The sequence below is a fragment of the Coregonus clupeaformis genome, chromosome 31, assembly GCF_020615455.1.
Source record: "Coregonus clupeaformis isolate EN_2021a chromosome 31, ASM2061545v1, whole genome shotgun sequence".
NCBI classification, from domain to species: domain Eukaryota; kingdom Metazoa; phylum Chordata; class Actinopteri; order Salmoniformes; family Salmonidae; genus Coregonus; species Coregonus clupeaformis.
Window position 1 is genome coordinate 27,364,832 of NC_059222.1, and position 12,746 is coordinate 27,377,577.

At 52.3% G+C, this 12,746-nt stretch overlaps 1 protein-coding gene across 2 annotated transcripts in view; it reads right to left on the reverse strand.

Annotated features, from left to right (window-relative positions):
• Nucleotides 1-12,746, reverse strand: part of LOC121547347 (protocadherin-15-like) — a 225,215-nt gene that overhangs the window by 46,852 nt on the left and 165,617 nt on the right. For both annotated transcript variants that reach the window (XM_041858563.2, XM_045209824.1), the window contains one exon: nucleotides 6,161-6,277. In XM_041858563.2, coding sequence (XP_041714497.2) covers nucleotides 6,161-6,277 — 117 coding nt within the window. The remainder of the gene's footprint in view (nucleotides 1-6,160; nucleotides 6,278-12,746) is intronic.

Here is a 12,746-nt window from a genome sequence, read left to right on the forward strand (position 1 = left end):
CTTTGAGCCTAGCGTTAGTTTTGTTGTTTTTGCACCGTGTTGGTTTATTGCTTACTTACCCCCGTTTTGTTCCATCTGCAGTCACCCGTCCGGAACCTTCATCCAACCTCTGCCTGGTGGTCGGCGGCTGCCGACCCAGGATGGGATCAACCACTGCACCCCCAACAACTAATCAACGCCGCCCGCTCTGTTCCCCGGATTATTCAGCATCACTCTTGAATTTGTAATAAACACTCACCTTCGTTTCTACTTACCTTGTCCTGGTCTGCTTCTGGGTTCTGGCTTAGCAACTCGTGACAGAACGATCCGGCCAGTAATGAACCCAGCGGACCTGGACTCTGTTCGCCATGCCATTACCCATCAGGAGAAGATGTTGGGCCATCATAGCACGGTACTACAGGAGATCGCGTTGTCAGTTCGGAACCTTTCTACCGGTCTGACGGAGGTCCAGAACCAACGCAAGTTTCCGGTGGAGGATCCACTACCGGTTTCACCCATCTCGCCTGCCGCTTCTGGAGCTGTGTCCTTCCGTGAGCCCAAGGTTCCGACGCCGGATAGATATGAGGGGGAGCTGGGAAGATGCCGTTCCTTCCTTATGCAGTGTGGATTAGTGTTCGATCTACAGCCCTACTCTTATGCCACAGACAAGGCTAGGATAGCCTTTGTGATTGCGTTGCTGCGTGGTCGAGCGCTGGAGTGGGCTTCAGCCGTTTGGGAACGACAAGACCCCTGCATGGCTTCATACCAGGGGTTCACGGCCGAGATGAGGAAGCTCTTCGACCATTCCGTCCGAGGGAGGGACGCAGCTAGGCGCCTGTTTTCGCTTCACCAAGGAACTCGCAGCGTGGCCGACTTCGTGATCGAGTTCAAGACGTTGGCTGTGGAGAGTGGGTGGAACGAGGAGTCTCTGCAAGCGGCCTTTTACCAGGGTCTGTCGGAGCAGCTCAAGGATGAGTTGATCTCCTATCCGGAGTCTAGTGACCTGGACAGCTTGGTAGCCTTGTCTATTCGGGTGGATAATCGAGTCCGAGAGCGAAGGAGGGAGAAGCAATGGGGTCCGTCCAATCGATCAGCTTCTCAGTTCCCAGTCGGGTCGGGTGGTGGACCAGAACACGTCGATCATTCTCCACCACAAAGGATTAGTGGAGAGGTCCTCTCTCCCGATTCTGAACCCATGCAAGTGGGGCGGCACGGGTTAACCAAGGAGGAGCGTCAACATAGACGTAAGACCAACTGCTGCCTCTACTGTGGTAGCTCGGGACATTACATCTCCACTTGTTCCCGGCGGTCGTCAAACTGCCCGGCTCGCTAAAGTTGGGAGGACTTTTAGCGAGCCAGTTTCAACCTCTCAGTACCTCTGTCAGACCCCGTTTCCCGGCTACCCTTGTGAACAGGAATCAGAGCTTAGCGATTAACGCTTTTATCGATTCAGGTGCCGATGGAAGCTTTCTTGATGCCGAGTTGGTGGAACAGCTGGGGCTTTCCAAGGAGCAATTGCCGGAAGCCATTGAAGCGACCACTCTGAACGGCAGTAGTCTGGCACGTATCACGATGAGGACTGAACCGGTTAAGATGCGGTTGTCGGGGAATCATTCTGAGATGATTTCATTCTTCATTCTGCCGTCTTCCCATGTTCCTCTGGTCCTTGGATACCCCTGGCTGAAGGAACACAATCCCACGTTCGATTGGGTGACGGGCAAGGTAACGAGTTGGAGCCTTGATTGTCATGCTAACTGTCTCAAGACTGCCTGCCCCCATTCGGTTCCCAGTCAGGTGATTGAGGCTAAACCCCCAGATTTGTCCCTGGTTCCCGAGACATATCACGATTTGGGGGAAGTTTTCAGTAAGCAGAAGGCTCTGTCACTCCCTCCCCCACCGACCATATGATTGTGCCATCAACCTGTTCCCTGGAGCTGTCTACCCCAAGGGAAGGTTATACAGTATCTCCCGACCTGAACGTGAGGCTTTGGAGACCTACATCAAGGAGTCCCTAGCTGCTGGTCTCGTTCGTCCCTCGTCATCACCCCTGGGGGCAGGATTCTTCTTTGTGGGTAAGAAGGATGGCTCTCTTCGACCGTGTATTGATTATCGGGGGGTTGAATGACATCACGGTCAAGAACAAGTATCCCCTGCCCTTGATGAGTTCTGCTTTCGACTCCTTACAGGGTGCTACGGTGTTCACCAAGCTAGACCTACGCAATGCGTATCACATGGTCCGGATCAGAGAGGGGGACGAGTGGTTGACGGGTTTCAATACACCGATGGGTCACTTCGAGTATCAGGTGATGCCGTTTGGACTGACCAATGCTCCAGCGGTATTCCAGAGTATGGTGAACGACGTCCTGAGAGATATGATCGGTCTCTTTGTGTTTGTTTACCTGGATGACATTCTGATCTTCTCGAAGGAACCTTCCGACCACGTCCAGCATGTCCGGCAGGTTCTGCAGCGATTGTTGGAGAATCGCCTGTTCGTGAAGGCCGAGAAGTGCGAGTTTCACGCCCACACGACATCCTTTCTCGGGTACATCATCTCCAGGGGAGAGATTAGGATGGACCAGGAGAAGGTTAGAGCGGTTCTGGAATGGGCCCAGCCCGGTACGAGATTGCAGCTCCAGAGATTTTTGGGGTTTGCGAATTTCTACCGCAGATTCATCCGGGATTACAGCCGTGTGGCCGCTCCGTTAACTGCCTTGACTTCCAGTATCAGGACCTTCAAGTGGAATCCGGAGGCGGATCGAGCGTTTCTGGATTTGAAGAGGCGATTCACCAACGCACCGATTCTCTCTCAACCGGACACGGCCCGTCAGTTCGTCGTTGAAGTGGACGCGTCTGATGTGGGAGTTGGCGCCATCCTGTCGCAGCGATGCTCCACGGACAGTAAACTCCATCCCTGCGCCTACTACTCGTCGCCTTTCGCCTGCGGAGAGGAATTACGATGTGGGTAACCGGGAGCTTCTCGCGGTGAAACTTGCCTTGGAGGAGTGGCGCCACTGGTTGGAGGGCGGAGCAACCGTTTATTGTCTGGACTGACCACAAGAATCTTGCTTACGTGCAATCGGCTAAACGTCTCAACTCCCGTCAGGCCAGGTGGGCGTTGTTTTTCGGACGATTCAAGTTTTCCCTGACGTTCCGACCTGGATCTAAGAACGGCAAGGCGGACGCCTTGTCCCGGATGTTCTCCAAGACGGAGGAGAGTGGGTCCAAGACCGAGACAATTCTCCCCCGGAACTGCGTCGTGGGAGCAGTTATGTGGAAGATTGAGGAGGAGGTGCTGGCGGCCCTTCGGACTCAGCCCGGTCCCGGTAACGGTCCACCCGGTCGGTTGTTTGTGCCTGAGTCGGTTCGTCCTGCTGTCCTCAAATGGTCCCACGCCAGCAAGATGGCTTGTCACCCTGGCGTGGCTCGGACAATGGCGTTTCTTCGCAGACGTTTTTGGTGGCCTGCCATGGCCGAGGATACTCAGGGTTTTGTTGCTGCCTGTCCAGTGTGTGCGCAGAATAAGAGTACCAATCGGCCCAGCTCTGGACTACTTCACCCCCTTCCTATTCCCCGGCGACCATGGTCGCATCTGGCCCTGGACTAGGTCACTGGGTTGCCCGCTTCTGAGGGGAACACGGTCGTTCTGACTATCGTGGACAGATTCAGCAAGTTCGCCCACTTTGTGCCAATTGCCAAGCTTCCCTCTGCCTCGGAGACGTCCGAGATCCTGGTTAGGGAGGTTTTCAGGGTCCACGGTTTGCCCAGTGATATCGTTTCCGACCGTGGCCCTCAGTTTACCTCTGCTGTCTGGAAGTCCTTCTGTTTGGTCATTGGAGCTACAGTCAGTCTCACATCTGGTTTTCACCCCCAATCCAATGGTCAGGCGGAGAGAGCCAACCAGAAGATGGAATCCACGCTACGCTGTCTGGTCTCTTCCAACCCCACCTCCTGGGTCTCTCAGTTGCCTTGGGTTGAGTATGCCCACAATACTCTCCCCTACATCTGCCACTGGGATGTCTCCCTTCCAGTGCCTGTATGGCTACCAACCTCCCCTGTTCCCTTCTCAGGAGAAGGAGCTCTCAGTGCCTTCTGTTCAGGCCCATATTCGTCGTTGCCACCGGACCTGGCATCGGGCCAGAAAGGCACTCCTTAGAGTTTCGGACCGGTATCAGCTCCAGGCGAATCGTCGCCGGATCCCCGCTCCCACCTATACCATCGGAGATAGGGTTTGGTTGGCCACACGGGATCTTCCGTTACGGACTGAGTCTAGGAAGTTGTTACCGAAGTTCATTGGTCCGTTTGTGGTGGAGAAGGTGATCAATCCAGTGGCAGTTCGACTCAAACTACCGAGGACGCTCAGAGTCCATCCCACCTTTCATGTCTCCTGCCTCAAGCCTGTCTTCCTCAGTCCTCTGTTGCCTCCTCCGCCTCCTCCTCCTCCTCCTCGGATGATCGGAGGTGGTCCTGCCTACACGGTGCGTCGCATCATGGATTCCAGACGGCGGGGCCGGGGTTTCCAGTATCTCGTGGACTGGGAGGGGTATGGTCCTGAAGAGAGGAGTTGGATTCGCGGCGACAGGTCCTAGATGCTGACCTCATCAGTGACTTCTACCGCCTCCATCCTGGCGCTCCGGGAGTCCGCCCGGTGGCGTTCGCCGGAGGGGGGGTACTGTAACGATCCCGGCAGTCTGAGTCGGGTCCTGTCTGGTGACTAGTTTTTCTGTTCGTGATCTCCAGTTTCCCGAGGGTTCGGGAACGCTCCGGGGAGCTCTCTTGATTTCCGCACCTGCATCCCATCAGCAATCTGCACACCTGGTCCTGATCATCACCCTTCTTAGGCTCTGGCCTAACATCCAGTCCCTGCCGGATCGTTAGCCATGAACAGTAGGTTTACCAGAGTATCGGTCTTTGAGCCTAGCGTTAGTTTTGTTGTTTTTGCACCGTGTTGGTTTATTGCTTACTTACCCCCGTTTTGTTCCATCTGCAGTCACCCGTCCGGAACCTTCATCCAACCTCTGCCTGGTGGTCGGCGGCTGCCGACCCAGGATGGGATCAACCACTGCACCCCCAACAACTAATCAACGCCGCCCGCTCTGTTCCCCGGATTATTCAGCATCACTCTTGAATTTGTAATAAACACTCACCTTCGTTTCTACTTACCTTGTCCTGGTCTGCTTCTGGGTTCTGGCTTAGCAACTCGTGACACACTCACTAACTGTAAGTCGCTCTGGATAAGAGCTAAATGACTAAAATGTGAATGTAAGTTAAAAGGTTAGTCTCCACATTGTTCTACTGTACCACTATGCCCTACGTGTGTAAATATGGTGGCATATAATCTATGTTGTTATTCCACTGCATATGAATTGTTCCACTGCAAATGAATTGATGAATAACATTAATTCATGAATAACATTTGCTCTGTGTGTTATTTGCCCTGAGAGACCTTAAGGCATCTACCTCTTTGCGCCAATGTGATGGGTGAATTTGTGAAATCAAGCGTTTACTATAAGGGGAAATGTAATATCATTGTATATTCAGGAAGTTGTTGCCGAAGCACAGCTGATTCTCCACGCCTTGAGACGTCGGCTTGACAACACTGACATTATTTCCTCAGGCCACAGGGCAATGAAATCACACAACATGTAGAATATGCTCCTATATGATTTGCAGTGAGCATATTGCTTTCTGCCTGCAGGTCCACCCGGGGCTATAAGATATAAGAACATGTAGCGATATCAATCTCTCTCATAAATAACCACCCATAACTTATGTATGCATGAACAAATCCACTAGCACAGAACATGATAAATAAATGAAATCTGAAAATAATGAGACTTACCCTACCACAGTAATAATAGCAAAACACAACCAAAACACAATACAACAACTCCGACCGATGTATCTAAATTATATCATTAAGCATTCCAACAATGGGACGCCTCTGTGGAATACATAGAAACAAGACAAACAAACACAATGACAATGAACGAGCGCAGTAGCGCAGACACATAGTCACACATTATGTTTTCTGTTCTCCACTAAATCTCCGGCTCGGGACAGAGCTGAGCCAATCATGCTTGTCACACCCATGTTTTCACGGGAGCAGCAACCTAGCAGCCATGTTGTAAAGTGACATTCAGACCCAGAGCAGAGCAGGGCTGTCACGTTGTTGTCTACTCACAGGGGGGTCTAGGTCCTCTGCCTGTACCGTGGTGACCACGGTCCCCTTGACTGCGTTGGGAGCCACCATGCCCCTGTACAACGCCTGGCTGAACACTGGAGAGTAGTCATTCATATCCTGGAGAAGGAAGAGAGAAACACACCCATGTAATTAGTTAGTTTCTGAATCAACAGCTTTTTTAATGTAAAAGCCTGCTACTACTACTACTACTACTACTACTGCTACTACTACTACTACTACTACCATAATAAAGATACCCCTCACAGTAAATGCTTTCAGTTGTCAGAACTTTACATTTTTACATTTTAGTCATTTAGCAGACACTCTTATCCAGAACGACTTACAGTTAGTGAGTGCATACATTTTCATACTGGCCCCCCGTGGGAAACGAACCCACAACCCTGGCATTGCAAGCGCCATGCTCTACCAACTGACATTAACATGCTGTAGCCTCAGTGAGCTTGATTGAATTCAACATTATTGTGAATTAGTGAAGTAGCTAGCGCTATCACTGTCACTGCTGATGGACATGGCAAGCCATTTTCCTCTGCTCTTCCTTTGATTTCCTCTGAAGGACTGGAGGCATTTACAGCTGTCAGCCTGGTCTAGAGAGGCTCACATTAACACGTAGGCAAAGCACTAAACCAAAATGGCAGATACTCAATAGCAGATCATGAGACTTCATTAAGACTGACGTGCGACAGAGGGACTGTTTTAACTTCAGGCCTGAGAGAGATCATTAGACCCTGTGTGTGAACCACAAAGGCGAAAGCTCTATATGAAGCTTAGCAAACCCCATAGTACTGGTAGAGGACATCAGTACTCTATTTCTCCAAAGAAGTGTTGTTTTCCAAAGACTGTGTCTGAAGACTGAAGAGGCCCAATAATGAGTGCTGCTGGATCAGACTACAAAACATGTGTTAGCCTACAATCTGTCCCCGGCTCCCTCCTGCTCACAGAATTTACACAGAAAAGTCCTTGATACAGCGCCTAGGCTTGTTAATAAAACTTAGTGGTTGTATGTCTGTCTACACATAAAAAATATAGGGGTATTGAAGACAGCAGCTTTCATCAGTGTCCCCTTTTATATTTACACTTCTTCTGGACAGTGATTCCTCTGGCAGTCTGGCACAGATTACATAACACCCAGCAAACCGGGAACATTCCCAGAACATTAGCTAAGATTCCCATTAAGTTCTAGGTACGGTTTTATCTAACAATAGGATGATAACATCCCAAAAACATTCAAAGAATTCAAAGAATGTTTTTGATAACAAAATATATATTTTGGAATGCAGTAATCTATATCAATGTAGCACTAAATATAACATAAGGTAGAACAAAAAAATAAGAAATAGTGCACAACATTCACTAAGATGTTGTGCACAACAGCTGTAACAACCACCACAAAACATTCCCCCAAAATTCACATTAGGTTTCCAGGTAATGTAATAACACAATGTACCAGTAATGTTTTCCCAGAAAACCAAAATTGGTTCTGTGCAAGTCCCCAGAACATTCGTAAGGTTGTGGCAAATGTTCTCATAACAAAAAACTGTCCAGTCGTCCTGATGATTATACAATATTTGTATAAAACATTTGCCTGATGTTGCAAGAACATTCCCAGAACACATTGTCTGTTCTTTAAAGGGTCTCAGAATGTTTCATTAGGTAGTGGGAACAGTCTGCTGGGAACATTATGGGGACATCACAAAAGATACAGTGCCTTGAGAAAGTATTCACAGTCCTTGACTTTTTCCACATTTTGTTGTGTTACAGCCTGAAATAAAAATTGATTAAATTGAGATTTTGTTTGTCACTGGAATCATGTTTTTCTAAATTCTTACAAATTAATAAAAAACAAAAGCTGAAATGTCTTGAGTCAATAAGTATTCAACCCTTTTGTTATGGCAAGCATACATAAGTTCAGGAGACTACCTCATCTCTGTACACCACACATACAATTAGCTGTAAGGTATTGAATATCCCTTTGAGCATGGTGAAGTTATTAGTTTCACTCTAGATGGTGTATCAATACACCCAGTCACTACAAAGATTCAGACGTCCTTCCTAACTCAGTTGCCGGAGAAGAAGGAAACCGCTCAGGGATTTCACCATGGAGTCAATGGTGACTTTAAAACTGTTACAGAGTTTAATGGCTGTGATAGGAGAAAACTGAGGATGAATCAACAACATTGTAGTTACTCCACTGTCACGATCGTCTGAAGAAGCGGACCAATACGCAGCGCGTTGAGTGAACATGATGACTTTATTTAATCAAAGCAACCACGAAAACAAATAAACGAATGACGATAGTGAAGTCCACAGTGACAAATGACTGTACATGGAACAAAAACCCACAAACACACAGTGAAACCACAACCGTTTAAATATGGCTCCCAATCAGAGATAACGAGCCGACAGCTGACACTCGTTACCTCCGATTGGGAGTCATCTGACTAATCACCAAACATGAAATGAACAACTAGAAACCAACATAGAAATACACCCAAAAGAAAATGAACAACCCTGGCTCAATACTCAAAGTCCATGGAGCCAGAGTGTCACAGTACCCCCCCCTAAAGGTGCGAACTCCGGGCGCACCAACATACAGTCTAGGGGAGGGTCTGGGTGGGCGTCTGTCCATGGTGGCGGCTCTGGCACTGGTCGTGGTCCCCACCCCACCATAGTCACTACCCGCTTACGTAGCCTCCTCCAAATGACCACCCCCCAACTAAACCCCACAGGATTAAGGGACAGCACTGGACTAAGAGGCATCACCGGACTCAGGGGCAGCACCGGACTAAGGGGCAGCACCGGGCTAAGGGGCAGCACCGGGCTAAGGGGCAGCACCGGACTAAGGGGCAGCACCGGACTGAATGGCGGATCCTGGCTGGCTGGCTCTGGCGGATCCTGGCTGGACGGCTCTGGCGGATCCTTGCTGGACGGCTCTGGCGGATCCTGGCTGGACGGCTCTGGCGGATCCTGGCTGGACGGCTCATGGCTGGCTGACGGATCTGGCTGCTCATGGCTGGCTGACGGATCTGGCTGCTCATGGCTGGCTGACGGATCTGGCTGCTCATGGCTGGCTGACGGATCTGGCTGATCCTGTCTGGCGGAAGGCTCTGGCTGATCCTGTCTGGCGGAAGGCTCTGGCTGATCCTGTCTGGCGGAAGGCTCTAGCGGCTCCTGTCTGGCGGAAGGCTCTAGCGGCTCCGGTCTGGCGGACGGCTCTGAAGGCTCATGGCAGACGGGCGGCTTTGCAGGTTCAGTACAGACGGGCGGCTTTAGCGCCGTTGGGCAGACGGGCAGTTCAGGCGCCGTTGGGCAGACGGGGCAGTCCAGGCGCCCATTGGGCAGACGGGCAGTTCAGGCCCGTTGGGCAGACGGGCAGTTCAGGCGCCGTTGGGCAGACGGGCAGTTCAGGCGCCGTTGGGCAGACGGGCAGTTCAGGCGCCCGTTGGGCAGACGGCAGACTCTGGCCGTCTGAGGCGCACCTAGGCCTGGCGCGTAGTGCCGGAACTGGAGGTACCGGGCTGAGGACACGCATCTCAGGGCTAGTGCGGGAGAAGGAACAGGCCGGACCGGGCTGGCGACGCACACCGTAGACTTGGTGCGGGTGGCAGGAACAGGCCGGGCAGGGCTGTCGACGCACACTGTATCTATGGTGCGTGGAGCAGGAACAGGCCGGGCAGGGCTGTCGACGCACACCGTATCCTCTGTGCGTGGAGCAGGAACAGGCCGGGCTGGGCTGGCGACGCACACCGTAGGTTCTGTGCGTGGAGCAGGAACAGGCCGGGCTGGGCTGGCGACGCACACCGTAGGTTCTGTGCGTGGAGCAGGAACAGGCCGGGCTGGGCTGGCGACGCACACCGTGGGCTTGGTGCGTGGAGCAGGAACAGGCCGGGCAGGGCTGTCGACGCACACCGTATCCTTGGTGCGTGGAGCAGGAACAGGCCGGGCAGGGCTGTCGACGCACACCGTATCCTTGGTGCGTGGAGCAGGAACAGGCCGGGCTGGGCTGGCGACGCACACCGTAGGTTCTGTGCGTGGAGCAGGAACAGGCCGGGCTGGGCTGGCGACGCACACCGTAGGTTCTGTGCGTGGAGCAGGAACAGGCCGGGCTGGGCTGGCGACGCACACCGTGGGCTTGGTGCGTGGAGCAGGAACAGGCCGGGCAGGGCTGTCGACGCACACCGTATCCTTGGTGCGTGGAGCAGGAACAGGCCGGGCAGGGCTGTCGACGCACACCGTATCCTTGGTGCGTGGAGCAGGAACAGGCCGGGCTGGGCTGGCGACGCACACCGTAGGTTCTGTGCGTGGAGCAGGAACAGGCCGGGCTGGGCTGGCGACGCACACCGTAGGTTCTGTGCGTGGAGCAGGAACAGGCCGGGCTGGGCTGGCGACGCACACCGTGGGCTTGGTGCGTGGAGCAGGAACAGGCCGGGCAGGGCTGTCGACGCACACCGTATCCTTGGTGCGTGGAGCAGGAACAGGCCGGGCTGGGCTGGCGACGCACACCGTAGGTTCTGTGCGTGGAGCAGGAACAGGCCGGGCTGGGCTGGCGACGCACACCGTGGGCTTGATGCGTGGAGTAGGAACAGGCCGGTCCGTACTGGGAACACACACCACTGGCTTTAACTGGGGATCAGGAACGGGCCGGACCGGACTGGTAACACACATCAGTCTCTCACGCCGTGCCGCAACAACTTCCCTTCCTCTACTCGCCAATGGCTCCCGTAATCCGATAGCCTTCTCTCCACGTCTCCCTGTGGCCGCCTCCTGCTGCCCAGCCGCCCAAGCCATGTGCCCCCCCCAAAAAACTTTTTGGGGTTGCCTCTCGTCCTTCCAACGATGATGGCCCTGCTGACGCCGTTGCTCCTCTCTCGCCAGGGCCTTGATCTTCCCCCAAGGTCCCTTGCCCCCGAGCATGTCCTCCCAGGACCACGATTTGCCCACCTGGGCCATCGCCAGCCTCTCGATCTCCTTACCAGGCGCTTCCTCCCATGTCCAGCTGTCTTGCTCCTGGACACGCTGCTTGGTCCTTCTATGGTGGGTTTTTCTGTCACGATCGTCTGAAGAAGCGGACCAATACGCAGCGCGTTGAGTGAACATGATGACTTTATTTAATCAAAGCAACCACGAAAACAAATAAACGAATGACGATAGTGAAGTCCACAGTGACAAATGACTGTACATGGAACAAAAACCCACAAACACACAGTGAAACCACAACCGTTTAAATATGGCTCCCAATCAGAGATAACGAGCCGACAGCTGACACTCGTTACCTCCGATTGGGAGTCATCTGACTAATCACCAAACATGAAATGAACAACTAGAAACCAACATAGAAATACACCCAAAAGAAAATGAACAACCCTGGCTCAATACTCAAAGTCCATGGAGCCAGAGTGTCACATCCACAATACTAACCTAATTGATAGAGTGAAAAGAAGGAATCCTGGACAGAATAACAAATATTCCAAAACATGCATCCTGTTTGCAATAAGGCACTAAAGTAAAACTGCAAAAAATGTTGCAAAGTAATTAACTTTATGTCCTGAATACAAAGTGTTATGTTTGGGGCAAATCCAATACAAGACATTACTGAGTACCACACATATTTTCAAGCATAGTGGTGGCTGCATCATGTTATGGGTATGGTTGTAATCGTTAAGGACTGGGGAGTTTTTGAGGGGGGAAAAAAATGAATGGAGCCAAGCACAGTGTCACACCCTGATCTATTTCACCTGTCTTTGTGCTTGTCTCCACCCCCCTCCAGGTGTCGCCCATCTTCCCCATTATCCCCAGTGCTTTATACCTGTGTTCTCTGTTTGTCTGTTGCCAGCTCGTTTTTGTCTTGTCAAGTCTTACCAGCGTGCTTTCCCGTTTTCCTGTTTCTCAAGTGTTTATTTCCTAGTTTTCCCGGTTCTGACCTGCCTGCCCTGACCCCATGCCTGCCTGCCGTCCTGTACCTGCCTGACTCTGACCTGATTACGAACCTCTGCCTCCCCTGACCCCGAGCCTGCCTGCCGTCCTGTACCTGCCTGACTCTGACCTGATTACGACCTCTGCCTGTCCTCGACCTGCCCGTTGCCTGCCTCGTGTTCTAATAAATTATTACTGAGAACTGTACAGTCCGCCTCCTGTGTCTGCATCTGGGTCATATCCTGAGTCGTGATAGTACGAACTGGCCATGACTGACCCAGCAGACTCAGACCAGCTCCACAATGCTGTCTCCCAGCAAGGAGCCATCATTGGAAGACACGAGGAGTTACTGCAATGCCTTACGGAGGGACTCCATACCCTGGCAGAACGCCATGACCAGGTGTTCGATACATTGCTGGAGCAATTCCACGGATTCCCTACTAGGCAGCGGGCCACACCAGTGATCCCCCAGACTCTCAGCAACCCCGCTTACCTCCTCCGGAGCGCTACGCTGGAGATTCTGGAACCTGCCGGGCATTTCTCTGCCAGTGCTCCCTCGTCTTCGAGCTGCAGCCTTCTTCTTTCCCCTCGGACCACTCAAAGATAGCGTACCTCATAACGCTGATGTCCAGGAGGGCACTCGCCTGGGCTACGG